General features: G+C 38.4%; 1 protein-coding gene and 2 long non-coding RNA genes across 3 annotated transcripts; all 3 read right to left on the bottom strand.

Moving 5' to 3' along the window:
• Positions 1–3,923: 3,923 nt before the first annotated feature.
• LOC130688763 (uncharacterized) lies at positions 3,924–4,432 on the bottom strand. Its single transcript, XR_009000525.2, has 3 exons — positions 4,296–4,432; positions 4,092–4,235; positions 3,924–4,030 (listed from the first exon to the last, which is right to left on the bottom strand). It is a non-coding gene; the product is annotated as an uncharacterized LOC130688763 (long non-coding RNA).
• Positions 4,433–6,432: 2,000 nt separating this feature from the next.
• LOC130688764 (uncharacterized) lies at positions 6,433–8,673 on the bottom strand. Its single transcript, XR_009000526.2, has 8 exons — positions 8,424–8,673; positions 8,213–8,317; positions 7,918–8,141; positions 7,745–7,853; positions 7,554–7,665; positions 7,291–7,444; positions 7,091–7,214; positions 6,433–7,002 (listed from the first exon to the last, which is right to left on the bottom strand). It is a non-coding gene; the product is annotated as an uncharacterized LOC130688764 (long non-coding RNA).
• Positions 8,674–9,559: 886 nt separating this feature from the next.
• On the bottom strand, positions 9,560–11,920 carry LOC130688709 (nucleolar protein 56-like). Its single transcript, XM_057511719.2, has 9 exons — positions 11,903–11,920; positions 11,619–11,823; positions 11,348–11,557; positions 11,118–11,283; positions 10,875–11,062; positions 10,560–10,812; positions 10,357–10,505; positions 10,123–10,259; positions 9,560–10,058 (listed from the first exon to the last, which is right to left on the bottom strand). Exons 1-9 carry the CDS (start codon positions 11,903–11,905, stop codon positions 9,672–9,674), a joined length of 1,698 nt encoding a protein of 565 aa, XP_057367702.2. The 5' UTR covers positions 11,906–11,920; the 3' UTR covers positions 9,560–9,671.
• Positions 11,921–12,023: the final 103 nt, after the last annotated feature.

Below are 12,023 nucleotides of genomic sequence, written 5' to 3' on the forward strand. Positions count from 1 at the left end.
AGATATTTTATTTAATAAACACGTGATCTCTAGACCATCAATCAATTACATAATTGTTCAAGAAGACACCTTCGGCAGATTGACAGTCACTGATAGAAAATCAATAATCTTTGCGAGCCTCTTCGATTGCTGAAAAGGCAAAACACTCCTCAAGTAAGAGGACAAGAATCTATCACTGCACCTGAATATTATCAGAGTAACTCCAACCAAATATGCCAAAGTGTTTTCAACTTCAGGTAACAGTTCGCTAAAGAAAATGTGAACATTCCCTTCGCTATGCAGGGAATGTTGCTGTAGTTATAACAATCAAAGTTGCCTCACAGATTGGATGGGAAAATGGAAAAGGTCTGTTCCTAGATAACCCCACCAACCAGTACAGTCACATCATTGCTAATACAGAGAAGGAAACTCAAAAGTTACTTAAAATTGAATAAATATTTTACCATACAAAAATTATCTTAAGCAAACGATGAGACGGCTATTGACATATTCACGAAGTCTGGCTTTACAAAGTCTAACTACGGTCGCCAGATGTCCCAAATCATTGTTATGAAAAGTTGTATCAGAATTGTGCTTGTGCTGTAGGCTTTTATTTAATAATAACGTAAACTTATAAGTGTAATCGTGTGAAGCTAATTATTTCTGATGGATATCAAATAAAGGTGAGGGTTTTGAAATATTTGCCTGGATTGTGTGTATGGTATTACTATAAAGTGGTATATGAGTCATACCTGAAAACTGAACTTCAACAACTTTAAAAGGCCATGTTATATTAATTTACTATAGTTAACGTTTGAAACAGCGCAGATCTTCTATACCTTGTAAAGAAGAACATAGTTCACTTTTTAAATTTTCGAAATTTCAATTTCCGGTTTAAGATTCGGTTTGAAAATGCTTAATAACTCACTATCTATTGGTCTGAACAAAAAAAGACTGGCATTTTCGTAATCCTCGTGAAATTTGGGGTCGAATCCATGTGTCAGTAGAAAATATTCAAAAATCGTCAAAAATCGGAAAAATCGCGATTTTGGCCAAATTGAACTTTTCGCCAAAAACAGGTCAAAATAGGCCAGACACACCTTAAATTTCACGAGGATCACGAAAATCATATTCGTTTTGTTGTGGGCCTAGTATTTCTGGAGATATAGGCTACTTCCGATCACTTCTGGTAATTTTTTTTTCAACTTGGCATAAAGTAAAAAATGAACATTAATATTCCAAACATTTTAAGCATTTTGATCATAAATGAAACGGATTGGCGGCTTTTTTTCGTGTTTGTTTTGCTATTTCATTATTGGTTGATCGCGCGAGTTGCATGTACTTATAACACTACATCGTTAACAGAGACTACTAGCATAATTTGCATATAAACAATAAGGAACCTTGAATTAAAAATCTAATCAATCACTGGGGGTATATTTAAAATTCGAGAATGCTTATCGTATGAAGATTTAAAACCTCGGTTGCGTCGCATTAAAACCCGAAAGATTGAACGCTACCGTCGTCTGTCATGTCCGCCATTAGCCATGTCACCAAGCAAACATTTTTGCCCTGTTGTTTTTTTTTAGTTTTCCTCCTGTTTTGTGCGTCTACATCAACGAGTAAGTAACATACGATCATTATTTTTATTCAGGCATTATTATTTTGTTTTATTGTTAGAATTAGGAAGATGGAAGCGTTTTATGTAAACCAGCAATGATAAGTTGAACACAGATAGTAAGGAAGTCGATGCTCAGCCGGTGCCTTGGAAAATCAGCCGTATGATTTTTGTAGCGTAAAATATCTTTAAGCTCTTCTTCAGAGCATAACAGAAATATTGTTGGCAAATTGTTGAGTAATACTTGGCAGTGAGTCTCTTACATAGAATTGTGAGTAGAGGTTAAAGGATTGGCTTAACTGTTTCAATAACGAGCACACTAGCTGAGCTGTCAGTATTTAACTTATCAGCCTTTGCATCTCTATCGTAATAATGTAAACTAAATGGTTTATTAACCCTTTTCAAGTTTGTATTCAATATCGTGACTTCTGTTGTACTAAATATTTGTTTGTTTGAACTTCTTGAATCTATGTTCAACTAACAAAGCTTTATGACAACTGTTTGTGACAAGTTCTTTTTGGAGAAGATTGAACATATGGAATGTTTGATAATCATTTAGCAAAGGATTTCTTTTGAATGAACAACTATTTTACAGAAGTAACATTTCCTGCCTTCAATCAGTTTCATATTATGGCACTAGTAATCTTGGGAAACTAATCGAGCTAGTGTTCATTTTTAACTTGTATCATTTTTAAAGTCCCGGCAAACCATAGTCATACTTAGATCTCTTTTATTAAATTCCCATGTTGTTCTTTTAGCTAACTTATTTACATCTATTACACAGGGTCAATAAAAAGGAAAATCCTGATAGTCGCCTCATCGCCAACTCCGTCTTCGCCAACGCCGTCTTCGCCATCGCCGTCTTCGCCAACGCCGTCTTCGCCATCGCCGTCTTCGCCATCGCCGTCTTCTTCGCCAACGCCGTCTTCGCCATCGCCGTCTTCGCCAACGCCGTCTTCGCCATCGCCGTCTTCGCCAACGCCGTCTTCGCCAACGCCGTCTTCGCCATCGCCGTCTTCGCCATCGCCTTCTTCGCCATCGCCTTCTTCACCAACGCCGTCTTCGCCATCGCCGTCTTCGCCAACGCCGTCTTCGCCATCGCCGTTTTCGCCATCGCCGTCTTCGCCATCGCCGTCTCCGCCAACACCGTCTTCGCCATCGCCTTCTTCGCCAACGCCGTCTTCGCCAACGCCGTCTTCGCCATCGCCGTTTTCGCCATCGCCGTCTTCGCCATCGCCGTCTCCGCCAACACCGTCTTCGCCATCGCCTTCTTCGCCATCGCCTTCTTCGCCATCGCCGTCTTCGCCAACGCCGTCTTCGCCATCGCCGTCTTCGCCAACGCCGTCTTCGCCATCGCCTTCTTCGCCATCGCCTTCTTCACCAACGCCGTCTTCGCCATCGCCGTCTTCGCCAACGCCGTCTTCGCCAACGCCGTCTTCGCCATCGCCGTTTTCGCCATCGCCGTTTTCGCCATCGCCGTCTTCGCCATCGCCGTCTCCGCCAACACCGTCTTCGCCATCGCCGTCTTCGCCATCGCCGTCCTTCGCCATCTACGTCATTCGTCTTGGTATATTGTTTTGCTTTGCATGTTAGTATATAAGTTAACCCGTTGGCTGCCACGCCATTTGCTCCCATTTTTTTTTGGTAGTTGTAGGGACTTGGGCGCTGTTCTCCTCATGGCCATGGGGGGAACAGTCGCCATTGCGCCTAATGGCTTTATGCCATTAGGCGCTAGGCAATGCACCATTAGGGACTTCTCTTTGTCGGCACGGTGAGAGATATCCTGGGGTGTGCATTCCCAGAATGGACTCTTTCACCGTGCCAGCCCGGGCTTGTCTTCGGACAAGCCCCACCTTGGTCGGGGATCCTTCCGACTCGACGTGTAGCGAATGTAGTTTAAGCAACCTACGGGTTGCATGGCGTGGCAGCCATCGGGTTAATTTAGTCAAGTGTTCGTATGTATTTATGTATGTATTTGTATGTATATATATGTGATGTAAAATAGTGGTGGAATTGAAGGGTGGAGGTGGGACAATAAAAATAATTTCAAATTTATATATTTTTCTTGTGTATTTCATTTTACTTTATAAAGCTAGTTTTAATAGTCAATACTTACCATGTATATAACTGAATCTCAAGACGTTGACAATGTTTCGTGAACATCCCTTTTCACAGTTAAAAAAAGACGTTTTCTTTTTGTCTACAAACAACCCAAAAAGATCTTAACAATGTGACAGACTTGACTACCCAGTAGGGAACATATACAAGGTTCTTCTGGAACTTCTCTTTGTTTCTTGCGTGTGGGAGAATGATTCAACAACACAACAATGGTACTGGATGTCTTTTATTACAGTAACACAAAATAATAATATATTTCTTTCTTTCCCAAAGTGCTTCTGCGACCACTACAGCATCCTGGTAAATCACTAGGACCTAAAAGAACAGTAACAAAGCTAAAATAACTAAATTAAATAATACCATCACTTAGCACTACCTGATATACTCTGGATTTAAGACATCCAGGCTGTGACATCGATTGCAAAGGACTGTCTTCTTCGTGTAGCAACCTTGGTCCCAAATGGGTGTATTCGACTAACCGAGATCAAAAACGTGGTGGCTAAGCCAATCAATGCTGCTCCTTTGAATAATTTTAAATGTTTTACAGAATGCTTTTGGACACCAATATTTGCCACAATACCTTTACGAACTTACTTCACCTTTAAGCACAGATTCAATTCACGAAATCCAGGTCTAACACGATGAAATCAACAGTAAAATTTCTAGAAGGAAGATGTTCATTTCATGCTTCCATCCTCAGCCCGACGCCACGCGAAATAGAACAGCTGATAGAATAGCGTGAAAGAACAGCTGACGTGGTGGCAATGACAATGGATCGGAATTAGTCACTTTTCCACTAGATGTCTTGAAAATATGCAACATAATTTCCAGCGGACGGTGCTGCAAGTTCACCAGCCTCTAGCGGCTCAAATCGAAACTATTTTTTGACATTTGTTTCTCATTGTTTATTTTGTTGTTACGTTGAAAGCGTGTATTTGAGTTTACTTCGTCGGAATAGCTTGTTGTTTTTACCTCCACCACTATTATTGATGTGCAAATTTTACGCTGCTTCGTTACCAACACAAAATGTAATCTGTTGGGCATAGAACAAGGTAATATTAACGTACTTTTGGAAAACCAGGTCTCATGTTGTATCATTCTGGATAAAGCCATGGTTACAAGCGTGGTAGCATTCATTTCTTAGTTTAATGCAACAAAATATTTACAGTCTGTAACAGAAGATTTTTTTTATTAGAATAAACCTTCAAGAAATTCTAACAAGATGTGCTATTTGCCACCAATATTCCGCAAGAATTGGATCTCCTGTTTACTTTTTTCTGGTAAGAACCGTATCTGTTCCACTATGGCCTTAATTCTGATGGCTATAGTTTACGATGAAACTGTGCAGATCTTGTGTACCTTGTAAAGGAAAACATAGTTCATTTTTTAACTTTTCGAAATTTTAATTTTCGGTATAACTTCCGGTTTGAAATTGCTTAATAACTCACTATCTGTTGGTCTGAATGAAAAGAAGACCGGCATTTTCGTAATCCTCGTGAAATTTGGGGTCGAATCCATGTGTCAGGAGGAAATACCCGAAAATCGCCAAAAATCGCAAATTTCCCTGAACTATAGTTCAGGAAAAATCGCGATTTTGGCCAAATTGGACTTTTCGCCAGAAACGGGTCAAAATAGGCCAGTCACACCTTAAATTTCACGAGGATCACGAAAATCATATTCATTTTGTTATGGGCCCAATATTTCTGGAGATATAGTCTACTTCCGGTCACTTCTGGTAATTTTTTTTTTCGACATTAATATGCCAAACATTTTAAGCATTTTGATCATATATGAAATGGTGTAGTGGCTTCTTTCGTGCTTGTTTTGTTATTTTACTGTTGGTTGATTGATATACTTATGACACTACTTCGTTAACAGATACTACTAGCATTATGTATCACGCTAATGGGAAGTATACCTGGTAAATATAGATCATAGCATGAAGATAAACCACATACTATTATTATAACCTTATCATGCACGGCCATGTGATGTACAGTCAGGTTTAAAACTAAGCCCTACTTTTTCTTATTTTACGTTACGCTGTATCGTATTAGCACGCTACGGGAAATTTCGTAATACTGATAGCTCTGAGGTAGAGCGTCTGACTACGGGAATCGAAAGTCAAGAGTTCGAATCTCGTCTGGATCCTCTGTGCCAGAGGATTGAAATAAGGTTCCCACTGTAGACTATATTTCTTTGTACAAAAAATGAATTACTCTATTGTATGTATAGGTGACATTCTGAGACGGAAATATAAAATTGCGTTGGGACGCACATCAATATTATTACAAGTGCAAATAGGTTTCCTTAAAAAAACATGGAAAAATAGTTACCTATCTTACAAGACTCATGGCTCTATGGTTGAGCATCGGCGTCGCACGCTAGAAATCAAGGGTTCAATCCCTTAAAGAGTCAAAATGAAATTGAATAAATATATGTGACTCAAAATGTCAAATTAGAAATACAACGCATGTATACAAATCAATATCATTAATGCATTAAAAGTTGTAGAATGTCCATGAAGTGAGATTAAAGTGCATTGGTCCATAAACAATGAAGTCGTCTGATAACAATATATCCTACCATAAATGGAAACAGCAAAAATTGAAAATATAACGTGTGCGTCCATAAAATATCATTGCGACATAAGTAATGAAATGTTAACATTAGTAAACAGAGCAACAGCACGAAAATAAAAAAGGCAAAATATGTCATTGTTTTTAAAGAATTTGTATTGACAATATTCGGCACAATTTAAAGACTTGCAACTTTGAAAGGGCAAAATAGCCGATTTCAAAGTTGCTGTCAACCAAGGTAGGGGGAGACACTACCTCAGTTGACTCACCGGGGAGATTACCCGGTGCGTGGCTAAGAGAAGCCGGAAGAAGAGCGAAGGTCGCGGACAAGCTTTTACGTGAGCGATTAACCGTTAATTCGGATTTTTGGGTAGCCCCACAGCCCTCCAATGATATCATCGAACCATGGGGACCCCCACGTCCCCTTTCCGGACAGCGCACTCACAACCGTTTACTGCTGATCACAGTAGGGGCATGACCCCCTACGGGCTTATTAAAAATTTAAGGGAAACGGGGCCACAGAAAAGAAGGGAGCCCAGATATGCACTTCAATTTATATAAATTTTAATACTTTGTTTTCAGGCAGCAGCAACGACTGAAGGTAATGGGCAGGAGGCATTTTTCAAAAATTCCTTCGGGCTTCCAACCGTTATCATTATGAAATTTGCTTCGACTAGATACCTCTTTTGATTCAGTATGATTCTTAACCTATTTAAAGAAAACGAAACACGAATCAATTTTAAAAAGTTTGCCTATCAATATAAATTCAATAAGGATCGGTGCAATCCTTCTTTACCTCTTGTTTTGGTGTACTACTGGTATTAACTGTACTCAGCTAATGGTTTGACAGACATAGTGATTGCTTGGATGGTAAGTTGACGGGCAGCGAAGAAACTAAGCGACTACCTATTTTCTAATACCTATTCAAATGACACAATACATGGCATTTTAATTAGTTATAATCATGGGTTTCCAGGCACAAAAAAAGAGACAGACTTATTGGCTGAGACGGTTCAAAACGTTCCAACTTCTTTCAGGACCCCTGCATCACAATGACAGACTGAGGATGAGTACGGAAGTCGCGAATTGAGATAGCCAATTTCGGTAATATACTTGATCTCTTTCATACTAGGCATGTAATCTAAATTTGCTGTACAATGTACAACAAAAAACAAAGCAGTAAAATAATTCTGTATAATAAATTTACAAAATTGCATTTTGTTACACCTATTTGGCTTTGTAAAGTGATACTCACTTACAACATAGTCCTGTGAAGTTGGTCACCGGGCATGACAAGCAATACATCTTCGATATAAACTGAAGCAGTCTGATTCAAGAATGCTTAGGTTGTCCAAACACACTGCATAGTGACTGATGGAACAGCAGAAAATCAGGATGTAGATTAACTGATTTTCCAGAAATAAGTACTTTTGACGTTTAAAATTCTGACCAACTGTTTTTGCTGTTCACATTTTTCAAAATGTTGAGCATGTACTTAAGGCAACCATAGCACAGAATTTTGAATTTTTTCCAGTTTTGCAAACATACCATCACAGCATCTATGAGGAACAGGAGAGGTTAAAAGTTTTCTTTCTTTAAAAATCTATTTATTTCATAACATACCATGATAAGCTCTTCTTTTGTAAAGGGCAGCCCTCTCTAAGTACTTGCTTAAGTAATGCTTCAATACTTGGAACAGCTGAAACAAGCGGTTGTGATAAAAAAAGGTATCAGCACCACTGGCAAGAACGTAAACATGAAGACTTGGTATGGACAATATCTAGAATTGGTACAAATGACAGATGGGGTGAAACTACCATATGACGAACATATGATGATGTGTCAATCTATAAAAGCATTTAAATCTTTATTAATGAGACATGCAGAATACTGTATAAAATTATAGTAAAGATGGTACCAAATGCTGAGTTACTAGAAATTTTGCCCAGGAAATCTCCAACTGACATGTGAAACATAAGTCAGCTGATCTGCATTTATATTATCCAATCCATGTCTTCCATTTCTTGGTGTCACATAGAAAATTGTAAAAATTGTTTTAAAAAAGAATATTTTTTTTCAATAGTGAATTTTATTAACATCTAAATAACAGAAGTCATATGTATACTCACAGATGTATCATTTTTCAATCCAATAAAGTCTTATTTTTGTCTTAAGCCAAACTTTTTTGTGAAGAAATGAAGAGTTTCTACTGGCATTACTCATTTTCACTGAAGAATATCCTTGCAAACGCAAAAAGGGACATCTCTTTCCGGTACCAATTAGGTTATTAGTACAATTAGGTGGAAAAGAGAAAACGAACGTTACGTCCACACGCGGAAATACAGGTCAGCAGGTAAATTTCAACCAAGTACACGTCCATTGTAACTGTGATCCTGAGCAACGCTAGGAGTAAGAGAACAGCTGACACTTCCATCAAATCACGAGTTCGTAACTTTTCTGTTAGATGTCTCCAGTATACGGCGGCCATTTTGTCATGGTTTTCTGCAGTACGAATTTAAAAAAGGAAAAAAAGAAAAAAGTGTGATTTTTTTTTTTTTTTGGCGAAATTTTTTTTTTTTTGTGTTAAACGGATTGCCATAGGGAACTTCGATTACTTTATCGAGTTAAATCACGTTTGATATTAGTGCAAGCCGAACGCTGAAACTTTATGGCAGTTGGGAACTATGGGAAGGAAAGCAGATTTTTTGACACAGTGACTTTTCTGATTTTCCAGTGCCTCACTTGACAGGCTTTGCTTTCCTTTACCTTTGGTATTACTGACACTCTCACAGAAAAATAATGAGGTATTATGTTTTGTGGAAGTTTCACATCTAAGAAAGAGTTTGAATTTTAATCCAGCTGAATTTTTATTTGTATGATTTGTGTTTTATTCTTTGATCTATAACAGTCATAGTGAATCAGAAGAGGATGCACTCGTAAAAGTGCTGTGAGCCTGTATTTAATGTTAAGTAAAGTTTTTAATTCCAGACAGACTAATCTTGCTTGAAGCAGCCAACTGAGAAGGTGTGTTGGTTGATTGCAGTTGAACATCATAGAAATCTGTTAAAAATATTAGAATTATGAAATAAAAAATACTATTCAATATGTAAATATATTTTTCTTTTCTTAGACTTAAAAAAAATCTTTAACTTAACAAGAAAACCCTATGTTTGAACAAAATTTCTCTTCTTTCTTATCTGGTTGAATTTAACCTGCCGCTTAATAATTGTGAAGAGAGCTTAAGTCTCAATACTCAAATTCCCAGTGACCTCTGCCCAGTTGTATTGAATGCGACACCTTACAAAAACTAAAAAAATTGGGCTATTTCACAAGGTCAACCGATTCTGAGGAAATACCGAGAACACGAATAGCATTCTTTAGGCAGCGTTCTTTTTTTTCTTTGATTTTTTGGCCGGTGTGGCTCCATCTTGCTCAATTGCCGATTGATCCAATGTACTGTCTGCTTCTCTGTTCTTGTTCTTCTTCTTCTTACTTCCGTTTACGCTGTTATCCAAACCAATAGATTCATCTAGTGTTACATTACTGTTTCCGTTCTCATCCTGAGACTTCTTTTTCTCGTCTCCATTCACCGACATTGAGTTGTTCATGGATTCATCGGCTGCTGGAGTGATACTTTTCTTTTTCTTCTTCTTCTTGCCTTCGCCGTCAGACGGAAGAGTAGCGTCAGCATTACCATCCATTGTATCATCTGCCGATGGTGTGATACTCTTCTTCTTTTTCTTCTTCTTCTTCTTCAAGGATGCCTATGCAAGGAGTATGTTGAACAACACCGCACGTAAAATAAGAAAAGAAAAATTTAAAACCTACCAATACAGTTTTGGCTTCAGCTAAGGCTTCTTGCATGACATCCACATTTTTCCGGGGAATGTCTCCAGATTCATAGAATTTCAGCCGGTCTTCTACTTGCTCACGGAGTTTCAATCCAAATACATCACACGTTTCCTCTATATAATTAAAATAAATATTAAAGTATATACATTTATAATTTTAACTATGTCTTTTTGAGAAGAAAAAAGAAACGACGTTCACGAAGAACAGTACCTGAAAAACAATCAATTCTCGATGCAATAGAACATTTGTTGGCGAGGTAGCGGGAAATGCGTCCCTTATTCTTCAAACCCGCGCGACCGATGAAGGTTGAATGATAAATCAATCCATATTTCGGTGTGTTGCCTTTGGTCTTCAATGCTCTATTGATTTTATAGTTACGATAAGAGTATATAAATCATGAGTTTTTCAATTACCTAAACAAGGCTTTTTCGGCTCCAAGAATTTGGACCGTTGAAGCCGGATATTTGGCCAAACTTGTAAGGGAACCGGCGTGCGAAATCAAACGAGCACCAACTTGCTCGCCAATGAGTGCTGACAAGTTGGGTGCTATGTTATGCATCTTTGATCTCAGGTACTCCTGCAGTTCTTTACGATATTCGGCTAGCGCAACCACACGCTTAGCAAAGCGTTCGATATTGATTAGGTCGACCGGGGAAATATCCATTCCTAAGAATATTAGTTTTATAAATTTTTCCATCTAGCGTATAAGCTCTTATTCTAGACCTTACCCATTGACGAGCGTGACGCATCCAAAACTGATTGAGCAATGCCAGCATCATTGACAATTTCAGTCAGCTGAGGTAAAGATTCTTCTGACAGCTCCTTACGATTTTTTATGAACTGGGCGCACTTGGCAAACAAGTAGTTGTCTGGAACAACCTTGATAAGTTCTGGGAAATGATACGAGTACCATTCCCTAATGGTCTTCCTGGTTAATATATTCATTTAGAAGTATTAACAATTAAGTATACCTGATCCGCATAGAAAATGTGTTGATATCTTTGTCCAATTGGTCCAGCAATGCAATGCTTTGAATGATCATGTTGTCTACTCTGTGGACATTAAACTTGACCTTTGCTCTGGAATAGCTGTGGCCCAAACCTAACTGGGCAACTCCAGAAGTTTGGACAGTAAATCCTAATTTCCAGATAAAAAGATTTCCAATAAAGAGATTCATACTCGCACAAATTTACAATATTACCTTTCACTAAGTGTGCAAAGTGCAGTCTGATACCACGGACAATTTCAGGAATAACACCTGCATGTTGGCATGGAATACCCAAAATTTCTGAAATAGACGCACCCAGCTTCGGTTCACTTACTCCCAATACAAAGGTATCCTTCTTGCCCTTTTTTTCTGGCTTTGGTAAGTTAGTTTCAAGGAAGAGGTTGAGATCTTCAGATAGCACACCTAATGAGACAAAAGGTAATATAATCTTACAGCATAAGGAAGATATAATCATTATTGGTACCTTCAGAAATTGAATTAATATTGTCAAGAGCATGTGCAGCAGACTTGAAAGGAGCAAACGAAACCAATTTAACGACTCCATTGAAGCGACTCAAATCCGTGACCGACTGCTCGACTTGGGGCAAGAAAGTTCCAGCGTCTTCAAATTCTTTGACGCGAAATAATGCATACCCGGCCGCATGTTCGAATAGCACGTACATCTGTGCCTAATTAACGCAAGCGGAGAAAATTATGGATAGGTACATTTAATTTCTTAAGACATTTACGATACGCAATTTAACCTACCATTTTCCAAATATAAAACACAAATATCAATTGTCAACTAAAACTTTCACGATTCAATCATAAAACACGTGTTACCAATGTAAGAATTTCAGCCATGAGAAGCATGGGAGGCTAAAGGGAA

Source organism: Daphnia carinata, chromosome 9 (assembly GCF_022539665.2).
Source record: "Daphnia carinata strain CSIRO-1 chromosome 9, CSIRO_AGI_Dcar_HiC_V3, whole genome shotgun sequence".
Lineage (NCBI taxonomy): Eukaryota > Metazoa > Arthropoda > Branchiopoda > Diplostraca > Daphniidae > Daphnia > Daphnia carinata.

What these genes read in the sequence shown, in the direction of transcription:
- LOC130688709 (XM_057511719.2), bottom strand. An exon ending in CTTTGCACACTTAGTGAAAG is followed by an intron (nt 11,284 to 11,347) that starts GTAATATTGTAA and finishes TCTGGAAATTAG; the next exon opens with GATTTACTGTCCAAACTTCT. An exon ending in TGCGTCACGCTCGTCAATGG is followed by an intron (nt 10,813 to 10,874) that starts GTAAGGTCTAGA and finishes TAATATTCTTAG; the next exon opens with GAATGGATATTTCCCCGGTC.